The sequence below is a fragment of the Elephas maximus genome, chromosome X (assembly GCF_024166365.1).
Source record: "Elephas maximus indicus isolate mEleMax1 chromosome X, mEleMax1 primary haplotype, whole genome shotgun sequence".
NCBI lineage: Eukaryota > Metazoa > Chordata > Mammalia > Proboscidea > Elephantidae > Elephas > Elephas maximus.
In genome coordinates this window covers 124,655,804-124,681,238 of record NC_064846.1, presented here as the reverse complement: position 1 = coordinate 124,681,238, position 25,435 = coordinate 124,655,804, and the positions used below count along the sequence as shown (strand labels likewise).

Here is a 25,435-nt window from a genome sequence, read left to right as displayed (position 1 = left end):
TGGGAAATTTGACCTGTGTGTGTGTTTAAAATACGTATTTAAATTTTTTATGAAGCAAAAGCCTTTTTCAGGACCAGATCCCAAACTGACCACTTTAAGCTCATTTTTCAAAATGAAAGCTTCTCCTAAGAGGCCGCATTGTAGGGCAGGTGGGATTTTCTGTAAAAGGGAGAAAACAGATTTCAGGCAAGGAAAATGGTGGCCCAGAAGTTGATATGACTAGCATCTTGGTAGAAGCAGAGGTTGCAAAATGTATACAGAGAGGGTTTTTCCACTTAGATGGAATCGGTTCGAGTCTTGGTTTAGAAAGGTACAAAGTCTTTTTAATATTTTGACTCTTTAATTTTTATTTATTTTATTTATACTAAATTTTATCTTTTAAATGTAATTTTATTTTACTTTTATTATGTATTTGTTTTATGATTTTTAAGAATTTTATTGTTTCTGGTTTTTTTTAAAGAAAAGTACAAGAAGATATAGTAATTCTTCTAATCTTAACAGGTCTGGGGACAGACATTCATACTTTGGACCTATTTGTAGGTCCAAATAATCTATAATTTATTTTATTCCTTAATTAACTCTAAAAACCCAGAAAAAATATATGTTTCCCAGAACATTAGGGTCTGGTAGGGGATATAGACATTTTATAAATATTTAATGAAAATAGGAAAAAAGATAGAAACTTGATAAGAGATCTAAGTAAGTGCTGTATTATTTTGCATTATGTCTGCTAGCAATATTCATTGTACATTGCCTAGAAATGTAATAGTCTTTTTCTTTTTCTCCTAGATGATTTGTGAGAAAACTGTGAGCAATTTTGCACAGAGACAGAGTGAGACTTCTATGTCTGGCTAACATTTATTGACTACTTGTAGGTACTAAGAACAGTTCTAAATGCTTTTCATATATTATCTCATTTAATCTTCACAAACAGGCACTTTTATTGCCACCATTTTATAAATGGGGAAGCATCTATAAGTGGCAAAGCTGAAATCTGAACCTGAGCAGTCTTAAGGGACACATCGTAACAGTGCTTTATTGTTCTCCTCTGTAAAATGGCGGGTAATGATACATGGTAATTGATTAAGACATGGTAAGTGATTAGGACATGGTAAGTGATTAGGACATACAGTTAGCTCTTGATAAATGTCAGTATTTGTTACTACTGTAGCCTTGGTTAAGGCTCTTAGCCACTCTGTCGGTTAGATACTAACATGATCTCCCTTTTCTAGAAGAAAAAAACTGAGGTTCTGAGAGAGTATGTGACTTGTCCAAGGTCACTCAGTTGGTGTATTGTATAGCTGGGCTCAAGCTGTGGTCACTTTCCTGCTTTAAACTCTTCCCTGTTTCCACATCCTCCTCTAGATAAAGTCTTGGCATGAAGGCTTTTGATTCATAAAATTTAAATATATTTTAAAACACATATACACATAAACCATGGTGTGGCATTCAGAGCCCTCCCTGATCTAGCCCCAATCCTACCTTATCTTGATGGGTTTAGGATTTCTGATGGTCTCTTTCTTCCCTCCTTCCCCCCCGCTTCCTTCCTTCCACTAAAAAAAAAGCAACCTAATTTATTTTTTAAATTCCTTGTAGCATGACCACAATTAAAAGGACAACACACCAAATGCAGTTTATATGTGCTATGGAAAGAAAAAAACTCAACAATAAGTGTAGAGAATGAGTAGTAAGGGGGATTGGGAGTGAGGAGTTGGAATTTTAAATAAAGAGAGTCTTCTTTGAGAAGTTGATATTTAACAGAGACTTGAAGGAGGTGAGGGAGTTGGAAGGAGAACAAAAAGATAAGGCTACAGCATTTCGGGGCCGCCAGAAGCGTACCTCTTAAGTGACCACTTGTGGGACTCATCAATGGCTGCTCTTTTCCTAAACTGCAGCTGGGACCCTAGATCCTGCTTCTGACCCTGGCAGTTTCCCAGATCCTCTATACCTTTGAGACGACTGACTCCAAGAATCCCTCAGCTTTTCTGACAACACTGCTAAAGGCCCTGACTGCTAGGTTTGTCTAACCTTCTCTTCATGAACCACTGCTTTCAATACCTAAAACCTCTCAGTAATAACTGCCAGGTTTGCAAAACTACCTTCCATCCTGGATTCACAATCTGAACATTCCCAAAACCATGTTTACCCCAATTTCATTTTTTAGAGCACTTATTCGAAAACTTCCATGATCACTACTACATTAATATTAATGAAGATTCATTCATTCAGGGAACATTTACAAGCACTTAATCCTTAGAAAAAAAGGAGCCCTAGTGGTGCAGTGGTTAAGCGCTTGACTGCTAACCAAAAGGTCAGCGGTTCAAACCCACCAGCTTCTCCATAGGAGAAAGATGTGGGAGTCTGCTTTCGTAAAGATTATAGCCTTGGAAACCCTATGGGGAACTTCTACTCTGTCTTACAGGGTTGCTATGAATTGGAATCAACTCAATGGCAACAGGTTTCTAGTTTTAATCCCTAGAAAGGAGACTCTGGGTGGTGCAGATTGTTAAACTCCCAACTACTAGCTGAAAGGTCGGCAGTTGCAACCCACCCAGCGGCATCTCGGAAGAAAGGTCACAGCCTTGAAAACCCTATGGAACAATTCTACTTTTCACATGTGGAGTCGCCATGAATGGAATTGATTCGATGGCAACTAACAACAACAATCCTTAAACTCAAGGATGGTGAGACTTCATCTTGCTTACTTTGGACATGTCATTAGGAAAGACCAATTCCTAGAAAAGGACACCTTGTTCGGCAAAGTGGACAGTAATTGAAAATGTGGGAAACCCTCCACGAGATAGATTGACAAGGTGGCTACAACAATAGGCTCAAACATATGAAGGATGTTTGAAAGTGACCACAGCTTGAGCCCAGCTATACCATGTACCAACTGAGGATGGTACGGAACTGAGCAATGTTTTGTTCTGTTATACATAAGGTTGCCATGAGTTGGAGCAGATTTAACGGCAACTAACAACAACAGTAATCTTTGTCAGGCAATGTTGTAAATATTCTTAGATTAATCCTCACAATATCCTGTATGAGGTAGTTAACATGGTTATCCCCAGTTTTTCAGAGGAGGAAAATGGGAACACAAGGTCACACATTTAGTATGGAGGGGGCTGTGATTTGAACTAGGCAGTCTGGCTCCAGAATCTATCCTCGTAACCACTGTGTTAGGCTGTCTCACAGTCTTGATTCTTGTTTCAAAGTTATCTCTTCAATTACACATTTACCTCAGATCTTTCTCAAATGTCATCTTCTCAATGAGGCCTTTTACCTGACCACTCTACCTAAAATTTCATCACACACACAAATATGTACTATGCCCTTTCCTCCTTCATTATTCTCCTTAACACTTATTACTGTCATATATTCTACTTATCAACCTACCAATTATCATTACTCAAAAATTTTTTTTCTTACATTTATTATCTGTGTCCTACACTAGAAGGCCCTGGGTGGTGCAAACAGTTTGCACGGGGCTACTACTGAAAGGTTGGTGGTTCAAACCCACCCAGTGGCACTGTGGAAGAAAGACCTGGCGACCTATTTTTGTAAGATTATAACCATTGAAAACTCTATGGAGTGCAGCTCTAATCTGGCACACATGGGGTTGCCATGAGCTGGGGGCCGACCTGATGGCAGCTACCAACAACAGTGTTAGTTGGTGTTTCCAATCGCCTCATATGCATGGGAAAGCTGGACAATGAATAAGGAAGACCAAAGAATTGATGCCTTTGAATTACGGTGTTGGCAAAGAATATTGAATATACCACAGACTGTGAGAAGAATGAACAAATATGTCTCGGAAGAAGTACAGCCGGAATGCTCCTTAGAAGCAAGGATGGCAAGACTTTGTCTCATGCACTTTGTACATGTTATCAGGAGGGACCAGTCCCTGGAGAAGGACATCATGTTTGGTAAAGTAGAGGGTCAGTGTAAAAGAGGAAGACCCTCAATGAGGCAGACTGACACACTGGCTGCAACAATGGGCTCAAATATAACGACGATTGTGAGGATGGGGCAGGACTGGGCAGTGTTTCATTCTGTTGTACAGAGTCACTGCGAGTCGGAATCGACTCGACAGCACCTAACAACAACAAAAAACAGTAGAAGTCAGCTCCAAAAGGGCAGGGATTTTTGCCTATTTCTGAATCCCCTGTTACACAGTAGATATTTGGTAAATGTTTATGTGATGAATGAATGAATGACTGAATGAGGGAATGAACTCTGCTTACAAATATTAACATTTAACATTGTAATTATGCCAACTTAGGTGAATTTCTACGGAGAAAGTTGGCCTTGGAATGAATTCCCCTGAGTCAATTTGTTACCATACAGTAGTGCCGTTAGCCCAAAGTCAATATTTGCCATTTTCATTTTCCTGAAATTATTTTCAGTGCAATTAATCATTTTCCGATTAATTCTTACAGAGACAAATCAATTCCTACATCAATAACTTTCTTATCTGTGTCAAGTTTAACCTAGTTTCTCCCAGATATCTTCTTGGCCTCAGGCTGCTTCATTAACATCTCAGGCACATTCTTACTTCAGGAACTCTGTACTGGTTGTTCCTCCAGAAATATTCTTGCACCAGGTATCTATGCAGTTAATCTTTTGTTTCCTTCCCATTTTTGCTCAGCCTAAGCTATGAGCCCTCATGGCGCAGTGGTTAAATGCTTGGCTACTAACGGAACTACCAGTTGCCCTGTAGGGGAAAGATGTGGCAGTCCGCTTCCGTAAAGATTTAAAAAAAAAGTTGCTGTCCAGTCCATTCAATTCCTACTCATAGCGGCCCTACAGGACAGAGTAGAACTGCCCCATAGAGTTTCCAAGGAGCACCTGGTGGATTCAAACTGCTGACCTTTTAGTTAGCAGCTGTAGCTCTTAACCACTAAGCCACCAGGGTTTCCCCATAAAGATTACAGCCTTGGAAACCCTATAGGGCAATTCTACTCTGTCCTATAGGGTCACTATGAGCTGGAATCAACTCGACAGCAGTGGGTTTGGTTTTGCTGGCTTTAAGCTGACAAAGGGTTGGCAGTTCAAATCCACCAGGTGCTCCTTGGAAACTCTATGGCGCAGTTCTACTCTGTCCTATAGGGTCGCTATGAGTCGGAATCGACTTGACAGCACTGGGGTGGGATCCTATTTAGGGAAACCCTGGTGGCATAGTGGTTAAGTGTTACGGCTGCTAACCAAAGGGTCGGCGGTTCAAATCCGTCAGGCACTCCTTAGAAACTCTACGGGGCAGTTCTACTCTGTCCTATAGGGTTGCTATGAGTCAGAATTGACTTGAGGGCACTGGGTTTGGCTCCTATTTATAATTCAAGCTTCTCCCACGCCCACTCCCTGAACTCCTGATTGCCCTTACTGGCTTTATTTTCAATTTAATGGATACTTATCACGTCCTAGGAGTCCCTGAGTGGTGCAAAAAGTTAAAACACTCAGAGGATGACTGAAAGGGCTGGTGGTTCCAGTCCAACCAGAGATGCCTCAGAAGAAAGGCCTGATGATCTACTTGTGGAAAATCAGCCATGGAAAACCCTATGGATATATTTATACCACCACCAAAAAAAAAAAAGAGTAGTTTCTGAGGCTGCTCATGTACAACCAAACACTTCATGAGATTTGGTTCCTTCATTTGGAGGTTTAGGGCCATGATTTCATGGAACATCCCAGCTAATTGGCCTAATAATGTGTTTAGTATTTCTGTTCTGCCTCCTAGTTCCCTGCGTAGTGACGAGGTCTTAAAAGCTTGCAAGTGGCTATACAACTTACAACAATATGGTCTCTATTTGCCTGGAGCAACAGAGAAAGGAGAATCAGGAATAGGAGGAGGAAATGGAATGTGTGGTTAATTGCCTCCGCGAACAACTCACAACTCTCTCCTTTGCCGTGAGATCGAAAGAACTGGACGGTGTCTGGCTACCATTACTGAACATTTTGATCAAAGATTCTACAGAAGAATCCTGATCAAGAAGGGGAAAATGCAGAATAGAATTTTAAATTCTTACAGAATACAGATTTTCTGGAGCCATGGAAGCTGGATGAATCCCTGAAACTATTGCCCTGAGATAATCTTTAAACCTTAAACCAAAAATATCCCCTGAAGTCTTCTTAAAACCAATCAATAGTTTAGCTTAACTAGTAAAAAAAAAAAGTCTGCCTTGAGCATTATGCTTTTTTAAGAACTATCTATATGCGATCAAACTGACAACAGCAACTCGAAAGATTATGTAGGAATCTTAGGGGACAGTGAGTTTATGTTAATGGGGGAGGAAGAACTCAGAAAAGGAGGGTAAGAATGTTTGCACAACTCATAGAATGTAATCAACATTACTGAATTGTATATGTAGAAATTGTTGAATTGGTGTGTGTTCTGTGTATATTCTCAACAACAAAAATTAATTATATATATAAAAAAAGAAAACCCTATGGAACATAGTTCTACTCTGACACACATGGGATCGCCATGAGTCAGAATTGATTCAATGGCAATAGGTTTGGTTTTTTTGGTTTACCACGCATATAACATACAAACTTATTGCATTGTCTATTGTCTGTCTCTCCCTGATAGACTATAAGCTTCAAGAGTCCAGGAATTTTTTAATCTTTTGTTCCCTGCTTTATTCCCATCACCTACAACGGTGCCTGGCACCCAGTAAGCACTCAAGAAATATTTGCTGAATGAATAGCTTCTATCATTCTGAATGTAATTTGTGGCCAGTTTTCATCAAGTCTAATACTTCAGAGTCAAATTTTGGAGGTCCACATTTTGCTGAGAAGATTGGATATGTTAATCAATTTTCACCCAATACACTTTAAAAGTTCACAGTTTTAACTGCTGTCAGTTTATTGTGTGGTGCCTGTATTCACTGTGAATCTGGTAAAATATTTTGTCTTTACTTTCTGGGTAATCCATGAGCAAAGCAGTAAGCAATCCCCCTCAGTCCATAATTGTCTGGGATGGATTTTGCTAATTTGTGTTTTCAGTAAGCTTCCGGTCAACTTTGTGTAGTGCGTAAAGTCTAAAGTCCTTGTAATCATGGCCAGTGGGGCTCCACTGATCTGGCCCCTGCCCACCTCAGTAACCTCATCTCAAGCCACTCTCTTCCTCGCAATATCCCAGCCACACTAGCCTTCTGGTATAACTTGTCTCTTTTGTTGATTTGTGTGCTTGTTTACCCTTGGTCTCCTTGAGGACAGGGGCTGTCTTAGTGTGGGTCCCTCCAGAAGCAGACCCTAAGACAAAAATTGAAGTAGTTTATTTAGGAAGTAATCCCAGGAAGCACCTGTACAGCAGTGAGGAAGTGAAACAAAGAAGAGAAGGTAGCCAATAAAGAGTGTTATTAAACAATTTACCACTGTGGGAAACTGGTGCATATTCTCACTAGGGAGATCCGGGGGCCAGTGGAGAACACACACCTTAGTTGTCCCATTTGAAAGGTGACGGGGTAGAGATAGTTATCCACCAGCTCTCATCAGTCACTGGTTGAGAGCTGCTTCTAGGGGTGTTAATTTCCTGGCACTTAATTTTTTTTTTTCTAGCCTGTCAGCCCCTCAAGCGGAATGACCTTTGGAAGCTTGAGAGAAAGAATCCAATAAAGAAATGCAGACCCTGGCAGTCGAAGTTCACCAGTGCACAATAGAGCAGTAAGGTCACAGGGATATGGACAGGGAACCAACAGTGTCCACTGCAGGGCCAGAGTGTCTTGTTCATGGGGTATGGTTTGCACGTAAGGCTTGTAGTTGAAGACTGAAGGATGAAGGTTGGTGGCTTTTACATTGGCAGAGCAAAGCTGGGTCCAAAACACCAAGGTTCAAATGTCCTTGAGGCCCAAACGGTAGGGTGAAAACATTGTTTCAGTTCTCTGACCACTCATACTGCACCCCCACCCCCAAGAAATTCTTGACGGTAGGGATCCCAGTTTCTATCACTGTCTGACACAGGTCTTGGGACACTGTAGGCACTCAACCCCCACTCCTCCATCTCAATGTGGTCCTTAAAAGGTCAGTCACCCAGCAGAACGGTTAAAATGAAAAAGATGGAAAACGTTGGTGAGGGTGTGGCACCCACTACTAGAGGAAGTGTAGGTTGGGAAACTGGCATTATTTACTAAAGCTGATCATGTCTACCCATGGCTTAGCAATTCCTAGGTATACGCCCAAGAAATGAGTGCATATGTCCATCAAAAGATAGGTACAAGAATTTCATAGAATTATTCTTAATAGTCCAAAATACAAAACTACACAGATACCAATCAATAGTACAATAGGTGAAGTACGGTCTATTCATACAATAGATTAAAATATAGCAATCAGAATGAGCAAACAAGAACGGGAAGCACCTGAGATGAGCTACTGAGGTTTGGTCACGTTCTTTCTTGACCTGGGTGCTGGTTATATGGGTGTCCCATTTGTAAAAAGTAAATGAGCTACACATTTACAATATGTACACTTTTCTGTATGTACACTTAAATTCAATGGTTAAAAGAAAAGAGAGAGGTGGCCAGCGTGGCTGAGCTGGGACAGGAAGGTGGTATTGTTGTGGTCAGAATGGGGGGACAATGGCGTGGATTTTAGGATTTACTCTAATTACGGCCACTTGTTTGACCAGAATGGAGGTTTCTTGAAAGCCTGAGAGTGTGATGAGGAGGCAGGATTGAAAGTGTTCATCCTCAGCAACTGTAGGCCTGAAGGGCATGGATGGGTAGAGGATGTCCCCTATACAAGAGGTAACAATATGGATTTTTTTTTTTAATTTTTATTGGGCTTTAAGTGAAAGGTTACAAATCAAGTCAGTCTCTCACAGAAAAACTTTTACACCTTACTACATACTCCCAATTGCTCTCCTCCTGAGACAGCATGCTCCCTCCCTCCACTCTCTCTTTTCGTGTCCATTTTGCCAGCTTCTAACCCCCTCCACCCTCTCATCTCCCCTCCAGGCAGGAGATGCCAACATAGTCTCAAGTGTCCACCTCATCCAAGCAGCTCACCCCTCACCAGCGTCCCTGTCCAACCCATTGTCCAGTCTAATCCATGTCTGAAGAGTTGGCTTCGGGAATGGTTCCTGTCCTGGGCCAACAGAAGGTCTGGGGACCATGACCACTGGCATCCTTCTACTCTCAGTCAAACCATTAAGTCTGGTCTTATGAGAATCTGGGGTCTGCATCCCACTGCTTTCCGGCTCCCTCAGGGGTTCTTTGTTGTGTTCCCTGTCAGGGCAGTCATCAGTTGTAGCTGGGCACCATCTAGTTCTTCTGGTTTCAGGATGATGTAGTCTCTGGTTTATGTGGCCCTTTCTGTCTCTTGGGCTCATAATTACCTTGTGTCCTTGGTGTTCTTCGTTCTCCTTTGATCCAGGTGAATACCGAATATTTAACAAGTGCATTAAAAAAAACCCATTGCCATCAAGTTGATTCTGACTCATAGGGACTCTATAGGATAGAGTAGAGCTGCCCCATAGGGTTTCCAAGGAGTGGCTGGTGGATTTGAACTGCCAATCTTGGTTAGCAGCCTAGCTTTTGACCACCGTACCACCAGAGCTCCATTATCAAGTGCATACTACATGCTAATCGCTAAGTGAACACAACGTACCTGCTCTTATAGAACTTACATCCTAGTTGGGGGTGAGTGCGGGTAATGTGTTCTCTGGGCCAGTGGTGGGGTATGGCTCCAGCATGCTGAGGTTTATTATAGGGTGTATTACCCCAGTATACTCAGGTATTTGATGGCTGGGATAACATGTCTCTTTCACTTCCATAGTCCCAGTAAATGCAGGTTGGAGGGTGGAGAATGCTCCTTTTACACATTAGTATTCTGTGCTTTGGGGCTTAGCCTCAACTTGGGAGACTTCTACCCACAAGGAAGCACTCAGCGGTGATAGTCCTCACTTACAGGAAGGTTTATATGTATACTGCTCCCACCTTAGCCACATACAAGTGGACTAGGGCTCCTCCTGAGACTCAGTATCTAGGGGTGGGGCATTACCTCTGGTGGGACTATCAGGCCAGATTTTCTTCTGGCAGCCGGTGACTGGGGGCTCCTACAACCTCTGAAGCCCCAAGAAAGGACAAGCATAGCAATGGTAGCAATGAGTATATGCATGAATATGAATATGTGAGCTGTGGAAGGGGAGAAAGGGCAGAAATGCCAGAAGCATGAAAGGGAGCCCAGATGTTCAGACTTAGGGAGCTAGGAGAAAGTCCCTGGAAAGAAACAAAGACAGCCAGAGCCAGAGAAAAGTCTCCTACTCCATCTGCCAGGTCCAGAGAGAAAAGAGTCTGAGACAGTAAGCCCCTGATGCAAGGAGACGGCCTATTCCCAGAAAGAAAGTGAAGTGGGAGGAAAGAAAGACTTCCTGTTTGAGAGAGAGACACAGAAAAACAGGGAAGGAGAGAAGGCAGGGTAGAGAAACAGAGTTAGAGACCACTCAGATTTTGGGTAGAACGGAAGAAACAAAAACAAACTAAACTGAGCCAGTTGTCATCAAGTCAATTCCTACTTGTAGTCATCTCAAGTATGTCAGAGTAGAATTGTGCTCCACAGGGTCTTCAACGGCTGGGTTTTTTTTTGTTTTTTTTTTTTTTTTTGGAAGTAGATTGCAAGGCCTTTCTTCTGAGGCACCTCTGGGTGGACATGAACCACCGAACCTTTCAGTTAGCAGCCAAGCAGAAAGGTGCATAAATCATAAATCTAGACTCATCAAAAGAAAGGCTGAAAGAGGGAAGACAGAGAAGGCAGGGAGAAAAACAAATACTCATCCTCAGCAATAAAAAAGCCCTGCTCTGCTCCACCATCCTCAATCCAAGGTCTCCCTGGCCCTTCTTCAAACACAGGCAATCCCAGTGTGGTAGCTTGTGTCTAAAGATGACTGCCATCAATTTCTTCCTAAGTGCTACTTCCCCATTCAGAGGAGCCCTGAGCCACCTTGTAAAAAGCCCAGGCTATTTTCTGCTAGAGAGCGGCCACATGGAAGAAGACTCATGTGCCAGACAGGTGAGTGAAGAAGTCATCTCGGATGCCCAGCGCAGTTGAGCTGTCAGATGACTCCAGGCCCAGCCACCATCTGACTGTAACTACCCAAGGACAGTCTTTGGAGGAACTACCTAACTGAGCCCAGTCAATCCACAGGACCATGACAGATAATAATAAATTGTTGTTTTAAGCCACAAATTTTTAAGGTGGTTTGTTACACACCAAAAGATAACCAAAACACCCAGAAACGGCTGCAGTGGCCTTTTAAGGCTTGTGAAACCCCCACCCCAACCCCCCACACAACAAAAGCAACACTAGCCAGTCCGATTTTCAGTCTCTTTAATTAGGTGCTCTGAGGAGAGGGCAGGAAGGCAGGTGGAGTGGGTGGGAGGGTGGTGCTTCGTAAGCCCCACTTGGCAATCAGTCAGTCCTCTTCCTCTGGCAGCTGGATCTTGCTGGGGTCAAAGCAATTGGATTCCATGATGGGGAGGCCATTGGCCTCTCGGTACTTTACAAGCCTCTCAGCTTCCCTGCGGGCCCACTCGTGCATCCTGGAGGCAGCAGCAGCAGGGGGTAGATGTGAGGGAGCCTCACTGGACACCTATCCCTCATTTTAGCTCCCCATTCCCCAACAGTGCAAGGACGGGATTCCGGGCAGAATCCCCTTCAACCTCCACCCCTGCCTCTGCCCCTCACCCATCCCACTCTCTTGGACACCCCATGCACCTGTAGTCAGGCAGGTAAGCCACAAAGGTGCTGCCAAGGACTAGGACGATGGAGAAGCCAAAGAAGAAGACAACACGCATGTTCCAGAGGTCCACAACAGGATCCTTGTCATAACCATGGGAGTCTGGGTTCTGTGGCAAGGAGAAGGAGGTATCAATGAGGGCTTCCTGCCATTCCACAAAGTCTCATGCTGGCCCTGCATAACCTTGTTTCTGGTCTCACGTCAGATCCATCACTCCTCCCTCACCACATCCCTCTCTTTCTATTCTTAGGACATGGCAAGTTCCTTCCCACCACAGGGCCTTTGCACTTGCTGTTACCTCCCATGGAAACTTTTCCCTGAGATCTGGTCATGGCTGGTTCCTCCTCATTCAAGGTTTCGGCTCAACCATCACGTCCTTTAGGAGGCACTCCCTAGTCATCTTGTCTATTAAGTTAGGAAGCATAGGAAATTGCCATTTTATAGGTCAAAAAACAGTTGAATATTGGCAATTTCCTATGGTTCAACCTAATAAAATAACCTATCTATAAGTCACTCCCCATCCCTTTATCCTGCTTAACTTTCTTTCTAGCATTCATCATTATTTGAAATTATATTCATTGTTTACCAAAGCAGTGTACCCTCAGATCCTCTGTATCATATTATCTTATGTTATTATTACTTTATACTATCATCTTCTGATATTTTACATGTTTATTTTCTGTCTTTCCCACTATCATGTAAGGTCTATGAGAGCAAGGGCTTTGCCTGATTCCCATACTGCTGTATCCCTAGAGCCTTGAACTGTGCCTGACATAAAGCAGGGCTTTGATACATATTTACATAATGAATGAATAAATGAATAAGCATCCTACATATCCACGCCCCTTAACCAGAGGTTAGTATTGATGAGGTACCTATTATGGGCCAGGCCTTTTCACATATATAATCCTCACAATATCTCAGTAAGGTGGAAAGTGATGAAAATAAACCCTGGTGGCGTAGTGGTTAAGTGCTACGGCTGCTAACCAAAGGGCCAGCAGTTCGAATCTGCCAGGCGCTCCTTGGAAAAAAGTTCTACTCCGTCCTATAGGGTCGCTATGAGTTGGAATCAACTCAACGGCACTGGGTTTGGTTTTTTTACCTTGTTTTGGTTAATGCTAACTGAAGGAGCCCTGGTAGCACTGTGGTTAAGAGCTGGACTGCTAACTGAAAGGTCAAAAGGTCAGCGGTTTGAACTTACCAGTCACCTAGCGGTAGAAAGATGTAGCAGTCTGCATCCATAAAGATTACAGCCTTGGAGACCCCATGGGGCAGTTCTACTCTGTCCTATTGGGTTGCTATGTGTGGAATCGACTTCATGGCAGTGTTTTTTTTTTTTAAATGGGTAATGTTATCTGGGTTTTTAATGTTAACTAAGTACTTACTAAGTGCCAGCTGACTCATTTAGTTTCAAGAGGCAGGTGTCCTATTACTTTTTCTATTTTACAGGCAAAGAAACTGAAGCACATGGGGTTAAAGTATTTGCCCAAGGTCACACAGGTGAGTAACCGTCAATGCTTGGATTCTAACACAAGCCACCGGATTTCAGAGTCTCTGCTATTAATACATCACAGTAGACCTGGCAGATCTAAGTTCAAATACCGGTTCCACCACTTACTCAGTTATGTGAGCAGAGGCAAGCTACTTAACATCTCTATGCTTCAGTTTTCACATCTGTAGAATAGGTGTATAATAGTGCCTACCTCAAAACAGGAAACCCTGGTGTCATAGGGGTTAAGTGCTACGGCTGCTAGCCAAAAGGTCGGCAGTTCGAATCCGCCAGGCGCTCCTTGGAAACTCTATGGGGCAGTTCTACTCTGCCGTATAGGGTCTCTATGAGTCGGAATCAACTTGACGGCAGTGGGTTTGGCTTTTTGGGGGGGGGGATTACCTCAAAATAAGGTTGTTTCGAGGATTAAACGAACTAATGTATACAAAGTGTTTAGCGCCACATAGATTCTTAACATTAATGTTGTTAATCCTATATTGCTTATACTGTGTTTTGATCGCTACCCATTTCAGGTTTGATTTTTGTCTGCAAAATAAGGTCAATCTCACCTCTGGGTCTGGACCGAGGATACCGGGGGACAAAGGCAGAAAACAAACTAAGCAAAATTCCCAAATCTTAGACGATTTCGTTGACTGCGCAATATCCAGCCACCTAATAATGTCCTCTAACTGCGCCCCGTCCTTCCGCCCCCGATTGACCCTCCCGATGTCCCGTTCCCCCTCCCTCTCACCTTCTCGTAGAGGTTTTCGTCCTCGAGATCCGGATCCTCCTGCGAGCGTATGGTCGGTTCCCGCGGCCGCTTCCCCGCGATGGCGGGTGGAGCAACCACAGCCCTGGAGGCGCTGGATTCCCAGCGGACACGGACAGTCGGGAGCCCTCGTAGCGCCGTTGCCGCCAAAAGGCGGCGAGCACACAAACCTAACAACCCCACCACCATGATTGTTCTGCAGCGTCTCGGAGGCGGGGACGGAAATGAGAGTTTGCGCAGCTGCAGCTGCCCCTAGCGCGATAATTTTCGCTCCGCCTCCGGCGCACCAAATAGGTCCCAGGTCAAATGAGGCTGGGCACTGAGTAACCCTCTTTCCCTCCCTTTGTCGTGGCTTTACGGGACCACCCAGTCTCTTATCCTCTCGATCAGGCTGAGAAATTTCTTATTGCTAGTTCTTCTCATTTCCTTGATGGAAGAAAGCGGTGACATTTGGGTGGATACAGTTCCCAGCCAATCTCACAGAGATTTCCCTTGCCCTTTGGGGAAGGGGACGGAGCTTCCGTTTGCCTTTCATCTTCAAAGGAAACCAACCTTCTAAAAAGCAGACCTTGCTGGATTGGCCAATAGCTACTCAACTTCTCGACTTGCGGGCGTTCGCATGGAGAGTGGGGAGGTGGCATACACTTGCCAATCAGAGGAGGCCAGGGCTGGCCGACAGCGGGCAGTGGCCAATAGCCGAGACCCGCCAGAGCGCGCTCCCTTAGTAGGTGGATGGTGGTCTAAGGGCCGGCTCCCTTCTCGTCGTCGCCATTTTGTGTTGGTGATTGCGGCTGGCTGGGAGTAGGCGGCGGTGAGTTTCTTTGGGGAGGGTAGCGCGCCTGGCGCTTCTCCCTTCCCCCTTCCTCGTCCCTTCTGCCTCCAGCCTCAGACTTGGTTGTTGCGTGGACCGGCTCAGGCTGAGCTGGGAGAGTTGGAGGAGGTGGCGACGGGCCGAGGTGATGTCTGGGAGCCCTCCCTTGACAGCCCGGACCGAGAAGGTGAGCGTCGACGCTGGTCGTGGGGGCGGAGGTAAGGGGCCGGGGGTGGGGTGGGGGCGTAGGGGTGGTGCTAGGGCGGGCTATGGGCTAGGGGGCCTGGAGTACGCACAGAACCCAGGAATTGCGTGCACTGTCTGAGCCAGGGAGGGGGGTGTTTCTCTTTTTTTTTTTTTTCCTTTTGAGAACAGAGGCGCGTGCGCGATTGGGAGACGGGATGGGTGCACGCGGGTTGGGGGAAGGGAGGGACAAATGGGAGTGGGTTACTGTGTCTGCGACGCTGGACTTAATGGGAGACGGGTGTCTGCGACTTTGGTTTTTATCCATACGGGAAGTGGTGTGCTGTTTGCTCTGTGAATCTGATGCTTCATTTGTCCATGGAGAAGTGTTCTGTGGCTCTGGTCCTTATTCCTTGCCGGGGGCGGGGGGGGGGTAATGTCTGTAGACTCTGGTCCTTATCCTTAGGGTGTGTGTCTGTAACTCTAGTCCTTATCCATGGGGGCTGTCTCTCTGATTGGCTCGAACTCACTTTGTGGGGAGGAGGTGCGGGGAATGTGTGCGTGATTATTGCCCCTTTTGGGAGGTTTGCATCTGTAGCTCTGACGCTCAGTCGTTGAAAGTGGTCGCAGTGTGTGATTATGGCCATATTTATTGCGGCTTCCTATCAGTGATTTTGACCCGTAATTATTTGGGGCCCCTATCTGTAACTTTGGTCTCTATCCGTTGTGGATTCTAGTGTGTGACTCTGGCTTCTTTGCCAGAGTCTTTTGAGATTTTTGTATCTAGCTCTGAGCCAGTGGGGCCCCTGGTTGTAGTTCTAATCCTTATCCATCTAAAAAAACCGGTGTCCTCTAGAGAGAGGTAACTGGTTCCCTGAGGCTTGTGGCGGAAGAGAAAATTTGTGTGTATGTGTACACACATGGGAGAGAGGTGTCGTGGCAACCTAGTGTTGGGCAGGGGCTGTTAACACCCGGCTTAGCTTAATTCCTGTTTAGAGGGTGGGGCCTGAAGAATTTGGGTACGTCCTGACCCCTGGCTGGGTCACATGGCTCTCAGGACTCCCTTAGTCTTCAAGGCAACTGTGAGGGTTGGGTGAAGTGATTTCTCTGTCCTGGCAGAATAGCACAGTGGTTTGGAACAGCCTCTGAAAGGCCCCCTTTTGCCTCTGAGAAAACTTGGGCTTAGAGCCCTTGGGGAGAGAGAGCTGTCTTGGGACCTGGCTGTGTGTAAGGCTCAGGGCTGATCCAGTTGCTGTGTGGGCTGAGCTGGCTGGGAGCCCAGGGAGTCAGCAGCTGTCTTCTTGCCAAGTTAGCACCTTCGCTACCCCCAGCAGCCTTTCATGGGATCTACCACCATGGAGGGGTCTGCCAGCATCTTGTTGGGGGGATGAAATGGTACCTAATGGGAACCTAAGACTCCCATTGCTGTGACTTGAAGTCTTGCCTCAGTGCCTTATGAACCTAATCTCTGGTCATTCAGCATTGATAGCACTCTGAGCTTGTCTACCAGTCTCAGATCGCAAAGCCGTGGTACCACAACCCCTTTACAACCCTTGAATCTACAGCCCCTGGGAATGTTCCAGGTCTCTCTGCAAGATGTCCCCTGTCTGATGAAGGCCTTGCTGTTTCTAGGGCAGTGGGCTCTAGCCTTATGTTTGTGGGGAAAGGAAGGAGCAAGCCAAGAAGGGGCTGTGTTCTCGCTTTGGTCCACAAGAGCAGTAGGAGTTGGGAAACAACTTATCTGGGCTAAGGGACAGCAGAGAGCCTTGAAAACTAGGGTTTCTCAAGGAGGTCCCCTCTGCCTCAACTGCCTTGACCCCTTTCTTCCCTCCGCTCTCCCCAGAGTCCCTGCAGGAGGCAGCATCACCCAGGCTGGCAGATCATGGTGGCAGCAGCGGGGGTGGCTGGGAAGTGAAACGGAGCCAGCGGCTGAGGAGGGGCCCCAGCAGCCCCCGCAGACCCTATCAGGACATGGAGTATGAAAGACGGTGAGTTATCCGCTCCCACCCCTACTAGGCAGCCTAGGCTCGTCCCCAGGTGGGAATTGATCCATGAAGGTGCTAGAAAGGGCCTTCTAGGCAGAGGAAACAGTAATAGATGATTGTTTTTTTGTTTTGTTTTTGGCACCTGTTTTGAGCCAGGAACTGTGCTAGGCTCTGGGAATGCAGTGGTGAATAAGACAGATATGGTTTCAGCCCTCTCTTTATTTGGGGGTCTCACAAGGAAGACTGCTCAGTTTATGGGTGATTACAGAACAGCATGATGGATGTCCTGATTAGATGTGAGGTTGGGAAGGGATCAAGAGAAAGGGAGGACTTGGGGCTGATGCCAGAGTTTCCAGCTTGGGTGACCTGGATTGGTATGTGGTGCCATTCACTACTGTGAGGACAGCCACTGCAGGAGGAGAGGCAGAGATTGGTATCAGATGGCTGTTGGGTTGTAAGTGCCTGTGGATGCACAGGAGAGAGGTCTGGACTGCGACTTGGGGTTTGGGAGGTGGGTGGGAGTGGGGCCTTCAGGGTCAGGAATTTGCCCAGGACAAATGAGGCAGATAGTGGGAGACATCAGGGACAGGTTGGGCTAGGGTTGGTGCTACTTGTCTTGGAACAGACTCACTCAAGGTTGGTGATACTTGTCTTAGAACGAACTCTCTCAAACAGTTATTTTTAAATTCTGGTATGAGCAAGAAACACTTGGGATATTGGGTAAAATACAGAGATCCTGGGCCATAACCTTACTGACCTGGTGGGCTACCCCAGGTGATTCTGATACAGGTTATCTATCCATGACATTTTAAGATTGTATAGGAAGTGGGAGACCTGACTCTCCCAGAAAGCCTCCATTAAGAGACCAGGATGGCTATAATCAGAAAAATGGAAAACAACAAGTGTTGGTTACAAAGATGTAGAAAAATTGGAACCCTCATCAGTTGCTGGTGGGATTGTAAAACGGTGCAACCACTGTGGGAAACAGATTTGACAGTTCATCAAAAAGTTAAACACAGTTACCGTATGACCCAGCAATTCCACGCCTAAGTATGTACCCAATAGAGTTGAAAGCAGGGACACAAATAGATACTTACTTGTATACAATGTTCATTGCTGCATTATTCACTCTAGCCAAAAGGTGGATACAACCTAAATGTCCATCAATAGATGAGTGGGTAAACAAAATGTGGTATATACACACAGTGGACTGTTATTAATCCATAAAGAGAAATGAAGTTCTGATATGTGATGTGACATGAATGAATCTTGGAAACATTATGCTAGGCAAAATAAGTCACAAAAGGACAAATATGTATAGAGACCAACGTTTATTAGTGGTTGCTGGAGGTGAGAAGGAGAGCAGAAAGCGGAGTTGTTTCTTAGGGGGCACTGAGTTTCTGTTAAGGTCGATGGAAATGGGTAATGGTGATGGTTGCACAACACGATGAAAGTAATTAATGTTACTAAATTGTGCATGTAAAAATGTTGAAACAGCAAACGTTAATTTAAAAAAGGAAATTTGTAAAAATTTGAAATAATTTTTTAAATGCCTTACAAAGGATTTTTTCTACTTTTACCCGTTTTTAAAAGTGCAGAATGTTTTTTTCTGGAAAATGAACCCAAATTTGAGTGTTATTCAGTCTTGAACTTCTTTAAAGGTGTCTTTTGAAAGGCATTTGATTTTGGATAGTATTAACCAGAAGTGCTTTGTGGCACTTTCCGAGTTTGAGCAAATGATATATTTGATTCCGACTTTACCAAATAAAGCCACTGGCTTTCTTTTGGCTTTTAAAGGACCTCAAGTGCAGAGGTTTGAGTTAATCATACTTTCCAGTTCAAGGTAGGTTTATTTCATAGGTCAGCACAAGGCCCTCTTTTGCCGTATTTTTTTTTCCCTTTTATCCTCTCCATTTCCTATCTCCGTAGGCAGCTGCTCTGTCATGTTTGATATGTATTCTTCTAAAATGTGTAGTGTTGTTTTGAGTGTTTGTGTTTTTAACTTACACAAATGGCAAAGTGCTACAGTCTTCATTTCTATTCTGTTTCCTGAACTTTTTTAGTTTCAGGCTTTTATGTTTTTAATTCTGTCCATATTGTTGTATGTATATTAGTGCTTTGCTTCTAATTGCTGCTGAGGGCACAATAAAGTATGTCTATTGCATTTTCCTTATCTATTCCTGCAAGAATGGATACCTGTTCTTAATTTTGATGTGCTTTAATATTGACCTTTTTTTTTTTTTTTTTGGCTTATCATTTGTGCTTTCAGATTCTTCTCTTTTCCTACCCCTGGATCACAGAGATTCCTTTCACTCTATAGTTTTACCTTTAGCTCTCAGGTCTTCAGTCTGTCTAGAGTCCACTTCTGAATATGGTATGAGGTAGGTTCTGGTTTTATGTTCCTGCATATAGTGAGCAGTTTTCCCAGTACCATCTCCTAAACAGTTTGTTCTTTCTTCGTTTGTGGTACTTCATCTGATCTCAAGTTCCTTTGTATACATGGATCTGTCTTGAGTGCTGTAATTTGTTCCGTTGATCTGTGTGCCTATTCTTGTGCCAGAGCCTTACTACTTTTATTATTATGACTTTATAAAATGCCTTAATAGCTTCCTCTTTGCTCTTATTTTTCAAAGTTGATTTAGCCATTATTTTTCTATATAAAAAGTTTGTTAAGTTCCTCAAAAACATTCAACAAGAATTTTACAGAGATTGCATTTGGGGAGAATTCTCATCTTTATAAGTAGTCATCTTATCCAAGACCTGTAGAGAGAATATTTCATTTAATTTTTATTCTGAGAAGTCAAAATATACTTTTATTATGCTATAACTCTAGATTGAGGATATGACTTTAATGTGTGTCTACCACGGGCATCTTTTTTTTTTTTTTAATAATACTGTGTTTTTGGTAAAGACTTACACAGCAGTTTAGGTTCCCACTCAGCAATTTCTATACAAGTTGTTCAGTGGTATTGGTTGCATTCTTTATAATATATGAACATTCTCATTATTTCAATTAGAATACTTTAAAATTCATTTAAAGGACATAAAAATCTGAATAAATGAGAAAGCAGGTTTTGCATATTCTTTGTTAAAGTAATTCCTAGGTACTTCAGTAGTTTTTGTTGGTGTCTTATTTCTTTTATATTTTCCAAGCTGATAATTGCTGAGGTAGAGGAAAGTTCTGGATTTTTCTAAGTTATCTTATCCCTGCCATATGCTCTTGTTATTTCTAATGGTTTGTTGTTGATTCTAATGGTCTTTCTAAGTAGTTGATCATATTGTATGCAAATACTGAGTTTTATCCCTTTCCTATCAACCCTGTCACTTTTATTTTTATTTTTTATTGTGGTACATTTATAGGTAACAGAACATTTGCCATTTCAACAATCTTCTCATGTAATTCTGTCATGTCTTATTTCTTTTTCTTCACTTATAGCTTTGGCCAGGACTTTTACTACCATTTAAATAATACCAGTGATGCTGGCTGTACAAATTAAGATTTGTTTTGGCTGGTTGTGACAGAAATCCCAAAGAATAATGGTTTAAACAAGATATTTTTCATTCACTTAGAGGAAATCTAGAGATAGGCAGTCAGTCTAGGGCTGCTTAGCACATGGTATTCTAGGCAACCAGAAGGAAGAAGGGGAATAAAAGGATATGCCTTCTCCCTCTAAGAACACTTCTTGGAAGTTTTATGTGGTATTTTTATTTACTTCCCATTGGCCAGAACTTATCCACATGGTCTTTATTCTGGGCAGCCAAGTGCCTAGCTAAACACTGGGGATTTACTAAGAATATCAGAAGCCAGATATGGTAGGCATCTTTATTTTGTCCTTGATCTTAAAGTTTCTCCTTTAAGTAAAATGTGTGCTATAAGCTTTAATATAAAAAAAAATGATATAGTCTTTATTAATCCAAGAAAGTTCTCTATTCTTAGTTTACTAAGATTGATCATAAAATGAGTGTTGAACTTCATATTCTTGTGCTTTTTTTTTTCTCCTCTTGTCCAGTAATTTCATAATTACATTAAATTACATCCTTGGCATTCCTAAGATATACCCTACTTGATCATAGTAGTATGTATAACTTAATATTTTGAAAAAATTTCAAATTAACAGAAAGGCTGCAAAAAAGTACACTGAACTCCCATATATCCTTTATACAGAATCAGTGATTATAAACATTTTGCCATGTTTGCTTTATCATTCTCTTTATATACATACACGTGCATGTGTGTATATATATATACGCACACACAAACATACACACGTTACATTTTTTTGTTTGAACTGGTGGCAGGCATCATGACCCTTTAAGTACTTCAGCATGTATGTTCTGAGAACAAGGACTTTCTCTTACGTAACCACGGTACAGTTACCGATATCAGGAACTTTAACATTGATACAGTACTTTTGTATAAAGTTCCTATTCGCATACTTTATAGCTATTTTTCCGCAATCAGGATCCAGTCCAAAATCATGCATTGCATCGAGTTATTTTGTATTTTTAGTCTCCTTTAATCTCTGGGATGGAAACCCTGGTGGCGTAGTGGTTAAGAGCTACAGCTGCTAATCAAAAATCAGCAGTCCAAATCCACCAGGTGCTCCTTGGAAACTCAGTGGGGGCAGTTCTGCTCCGTCCTAGAGGGTTGCTATGAGTTGGAATCGACTCGATGGCAATGGGTTTTTTAATCTGAAACAATTCTGTAGTCTTTCATGACCTTGACATTTTTTAAGAGTACAGGCCAGTTTTTTGGTAGAATGTTTCTCAATTTGGGTTTTTCTAATGTTTACTCGTGAATTTTTGGGAGAATTATTAAGTATCTTAGTTAATCTGTTGCTATAACAGAAATACCACGAGTAAGTGCCTTTAACACACGCACATTTATTTTCTCACAGTTTAGGAGGCTACAAGTCCAAATTCAGGGTGCTGACTGTAGAGAAAGGCTTTCTATCTGTTGGCTCTGGAAGAAGGCCCTTGTCTCTTTTGAGCTTCTGCTCCCTGGGTGATCTTCATGTGGCTTGGCATCTCTCTTCCCCGGTCTCTGCTTCTTTTGCTTGCTTGTTTAATCTCTTATATCTCAAAAGAGATTGACTTAAAACACACTGTATACTAATCCTTAATCTCATTAACATAATGAAGACAACCCATTCCCAAATGGGATTATAACCACAGATACAGGGGTTAAGATTTACAACACATATTTTTGGGCAGTATGTTCTTCCCTTTTGGTTTTCTAACTCCAGGTCTTCGCACATTTCATTATAATAGTTTGTCCCCTTGAGCCACCCTTCGAAATCTTCTGTTCAGCTCTTTTACTTCATCATTTCTTCCGTTCACTTTAGATACTCTATGCTCAAGAGCAAGTTTCAGAGTTTCTTCTGAAATCCATTTTTAGTCTTTTCTGTCTTTTTAATGACATTTTGCTTTCTTCATATAGGATGTCCTTGATGTCATTCTACAACTCGTCTGGCCTTTGGTCATTAGTGTTCAATGTATCAAATCTGTTCTTGATATGGTCTCCAAATACAGGTGGGATGTACTCATGGTCGTATTTTGGCTCTTGTGGAGTTACTTTAATTTTCTTCACCTTCAACTTGAACTTGCATATGAATACTTCATGGTCTGTTCTACAATCGGAACCTGGCCTTGTTTTGACGGATGATATTGAGCTTCTCCATGGTCTTTTTCAACAGGTATAGTCAGTTTGATTCCTGTGTATTCCATATGGTGAGGTCCACGTGTATAGTTGCCACTTATGTTGTTGAAGAAAGGTGTTTCCAATGAATAAGTAGTTGTTACTGCAAAATCCTGTCATGCAATCTCCCACGTCGTTTGAATCACCAATGCCATATTTTCCAATTACCAGTCCTTTTTTTTTTTCTTTCAGACTTTCACATTGCAATCACCAGTAATTATTAATGCATCTCAATTGCTTCTTTGATCAATTTCAGATGCAGAATTTGGTAAAAAAAAAAACTTCATTTTCTTCATCTTTAGCGTTAGTGGTTGGTACATAAATTTGAATAATAGTAATATTAACTAGTCTTCCTTGTAGGCATATGGATATTATCCTATCACTGACAACATTGTACTTCAGGATAGATCTTGAAATTTTCTTTTCGACAATGAATGTGACGCCATTCCTTTTCAATTTGTCATTCCCAACATAGCAGACCATACGATTGTCTAATTCAAAATGGCCAATACCAGTCCATTTCAGTTCGTGTCTTAGTCATTCTTAGTCATCTGGTGCTGTTATAACAGAAATACCACAACTGAATGGCTTTAACAAAGAGAAATTTATTCTGGCACAGCCTAGTAGGCTACAAATCCAGATTCAGGGCATCAGGGGAAGGCTTTCTCTCTCTGTCAGCTCTGGAGGAAGGTCCTTGTCATCAATCTTCCCCTGCTCGAGGAGCGTCTCTGCACAGGGACCCCAGGTCCAAAGCATGCACTCTGCTCCAGGTGCTGCTTTCTTGGTGGCATGAGGTCCCCAACTCTCAGTTTGCTTCCCTTTTATCTCTTGTAAGATAAAAGGTGGTGCATGCCACACCACAGAGAAACTCCCTTTACGTTGGATTAGGAATGTGACCTTAGTAAGGGTGCCACAATCCGACTCTAATCCTCTTTAACATCAAATTACATTCACGAAATGGAAGACAACCACACAATACCGGGAATCATGGCACAACCAAATTGATACACACTATTTTGGGGGACATAATTCAGTCCATGACATTCCACCCTTTGGCCACCAGAAAATCACATCCTTGCAACATGTAAAACATTTTCATCCCATCAGCAAAAGTCTTAACTCCAAGTCCAAAATCCAAAAATTCCTCTTCATCTGCGAAGTCTAGAATACAAGTTATCTGCTTCCAAAGTACAGTGGCAGAACAGGCACAAGCTAGACCTTTATCCATTACAAATGAGAGAAATTGGAGGGAAAGCAGGCGTAACAGTCGCCAAACAAATCAGCAGAACCCATTACATTAGCCCTCAAGGCTTTGAAAATAATCATTTGTTCTCTGAGACCATTTACACAATGGCCCTGCCCTCCAGCCTCTTGGTATTGGCCACAGTCTCCAGATTCTGAGTGGAGACCCCTCGGCCCTGGGCTTGAGCTCTGCCTTCCGGGCCCACTGGGACGGCAACTCTGCTCCCTTGGGTTTAGGTGTACCATTTTCCTAGTCCATCTGAGTAGTGACTCCAGCCCTAGAAACACCAGAGGCCATGGCTTCACCCTTTGAAACCCCATGGATTATGACCATACCTTTTGACACTGGGGCAGCTCAGCTTCTTGTGTTCCTTGTCTCTTCAGCTTCTGCTTCCGGGTTTCTTGGCCTCTTGGCTCTTTGGGCCTCACGCCCTGGAGGCGCCCCATTCTGCCTAGAAGCCTCCTGCACACAGGCACTTGGCTATCTTGCTCCATGGGTCAGGTCCAGCACCTCGTCGCGCTTGTCTCCTAGTTCTCCTGCTGCTGGTTCTCTGCCGCTGCTGGTCCTCAGCCACTGCCACTCCTCTATCCATTCACGGTTTCAAAACTGCTTCCACATTTTAGGTATCTGTTAGAGCAGCACCCCACTCTCGATACCAAATCCTGTCTTAATTATCCAGTGCTGCTATAACAGAAATACCACAAGTGGATGGCTTTAAAAAGAGAAATTTATTTCCTCACAGTAAAGTAGGCTGAAAGTCCAAACTCAGGGCGTCAGCTCCAGGGGAAGGCTTTCTCTCTCTGTCGGCCTTCTCATCAATCTTCCCGCAGACTAGGAGCTTCTCCACGCAGGGACCCTAGGTCCAAAGGATGCGATCTGTTCCCAGTGCTGCTTTCTTGGTGCTATGAGGTCCCCGACTCCTTGCTTGCTTCCCTTTCCTTTTATCTCTTGTAAGATAAAAGGTGGTGTAGGCCACACCCCAGGGAAACTCCTTTTACATTGGATCAGGGATGTGACCTTAGTAGGGGTGCTACAATCCCACCCTGATCCTTTTTAACATAAAATTACAATCACAAAATGGAAGACAACCACACAATACTGGGAATCATGGCCCAGCCAAATTGATACACACATTTTTGGGGGGAAGTAATTCAATCCATGACAGTTTACTAATGCCTAGGGTGTTTATGCATTCCATTTCATTTTTTATGACTTCCAATTTTTGTAGATTCATATTTCATACATTCCACATACCAATTATTAATGGATGTTTGCAGCTGTTTCTTCTCATTTTAAGTCATGCAGCATCGCAAACGAAGGTCCTGAAAGCTTTACTCCATCCACGTCATTAAGGTCGACTCTACTTTGAGAAGGCAGCTCTTCCCCAGTCATACTTTGAGTGCCTTCCAACCTGGGGGGCTCATCTTCTGGCACTATATCAGACAATGTTCTGCTGCTGTTCATAAGGTTTTCACTGGCCAGTTTTTTTCAGAAGTAGACAATCAGGTCCTTCTTCCTAGTCT

General features: G+C 43.3%; 2 protein-coding genes across 11 annotated transcripts in view; one reads left to right on the top strand and one right to left on the bottom strand.

Annotated features, from left to right (window-relative positions):
* Positions 1 to 11,308: 11,308 nt before the first annotated feature.
* NDUFB11 (NADH:ubiquinone oxidoreductase subunit B11) lies at positions 11,309 to 14,413 on the bottom strand. The gene is made up of 3 exons (XM_049871325.1): positions 13,975 to 14,413; positions 11,713 to 11,843; positions 11,309 to 11,537 (listed from the first exon to the last, which is right to left on the bottom strand). The coding sequence occupies exons 1-3, from the start codon at positions 14,179 to 14,181 to the stop codon at positions 11,411 to 11,413; spliced, it is 465 nt and encodes a 154-aa protein (XP_049727282.1). The 5' UTR covers positions 14,182 to 14,413; the 3' UTR covers positions 11,309 to 11,410.
* Positions 14,414 to 14,643: 230 nt separating this feature from the next.
* The window catches only part of RBM10 (RNA binding motif protein 10), a 44,965-nt gene continuing 34,173 nt past the window's right edge, over positions 14,644 to 25,435 (top strand). For 8 of the 10 annotated variants that reach the window (XM_049871271.1, XM_049871270.1, XM_049871269.1 and 5 more), the window contains exons 1-2: positions 14,644 to 15,021; positions 16,830 to 16,974. In XM_049871271.1, the coding sequence (XP_049727228.1) occupies positions 14,952 to 15,021; positions 16,830 to 16,974 (215 nt within the window). In that variant the 5' untranslated portion in view covers positions 14,644 to 14,951. The remainder of the gene's footprint in view (positions 15,022 to 16,829; positions 16,975 to 25,435) is intronic. The other 2 variants (XM_049871268.1, XM_049871267.1) reach the window with 2 other exon arrangements.

Excerpts from the sequence above, each read along its gene's own strand:
- NDUFB11 (XM_049871325.1), bottom strand. The coding sequence starts at position 14,181 with ATGGTGGTGGGGTTGTTAGGTTTGTGTGCTCGCCGCCTTTTGGCGGCA. Across the intron at positions 11,844-13,974 it reads ACGAAAACCTCTACGAGAAG|AACCCAGACTCCCATGGTTA; the intron begins GTGAGAGGGAGG and ends TCCTTGCCACAG. Across the intron at positions 11,538-11,712 it reads GCTTACCTGCCTGACTACAG|GATGCACGAGTGGGCCCGCA; the intron begins GTGCATGGGGTG and ends TGCTGCCTCCAG.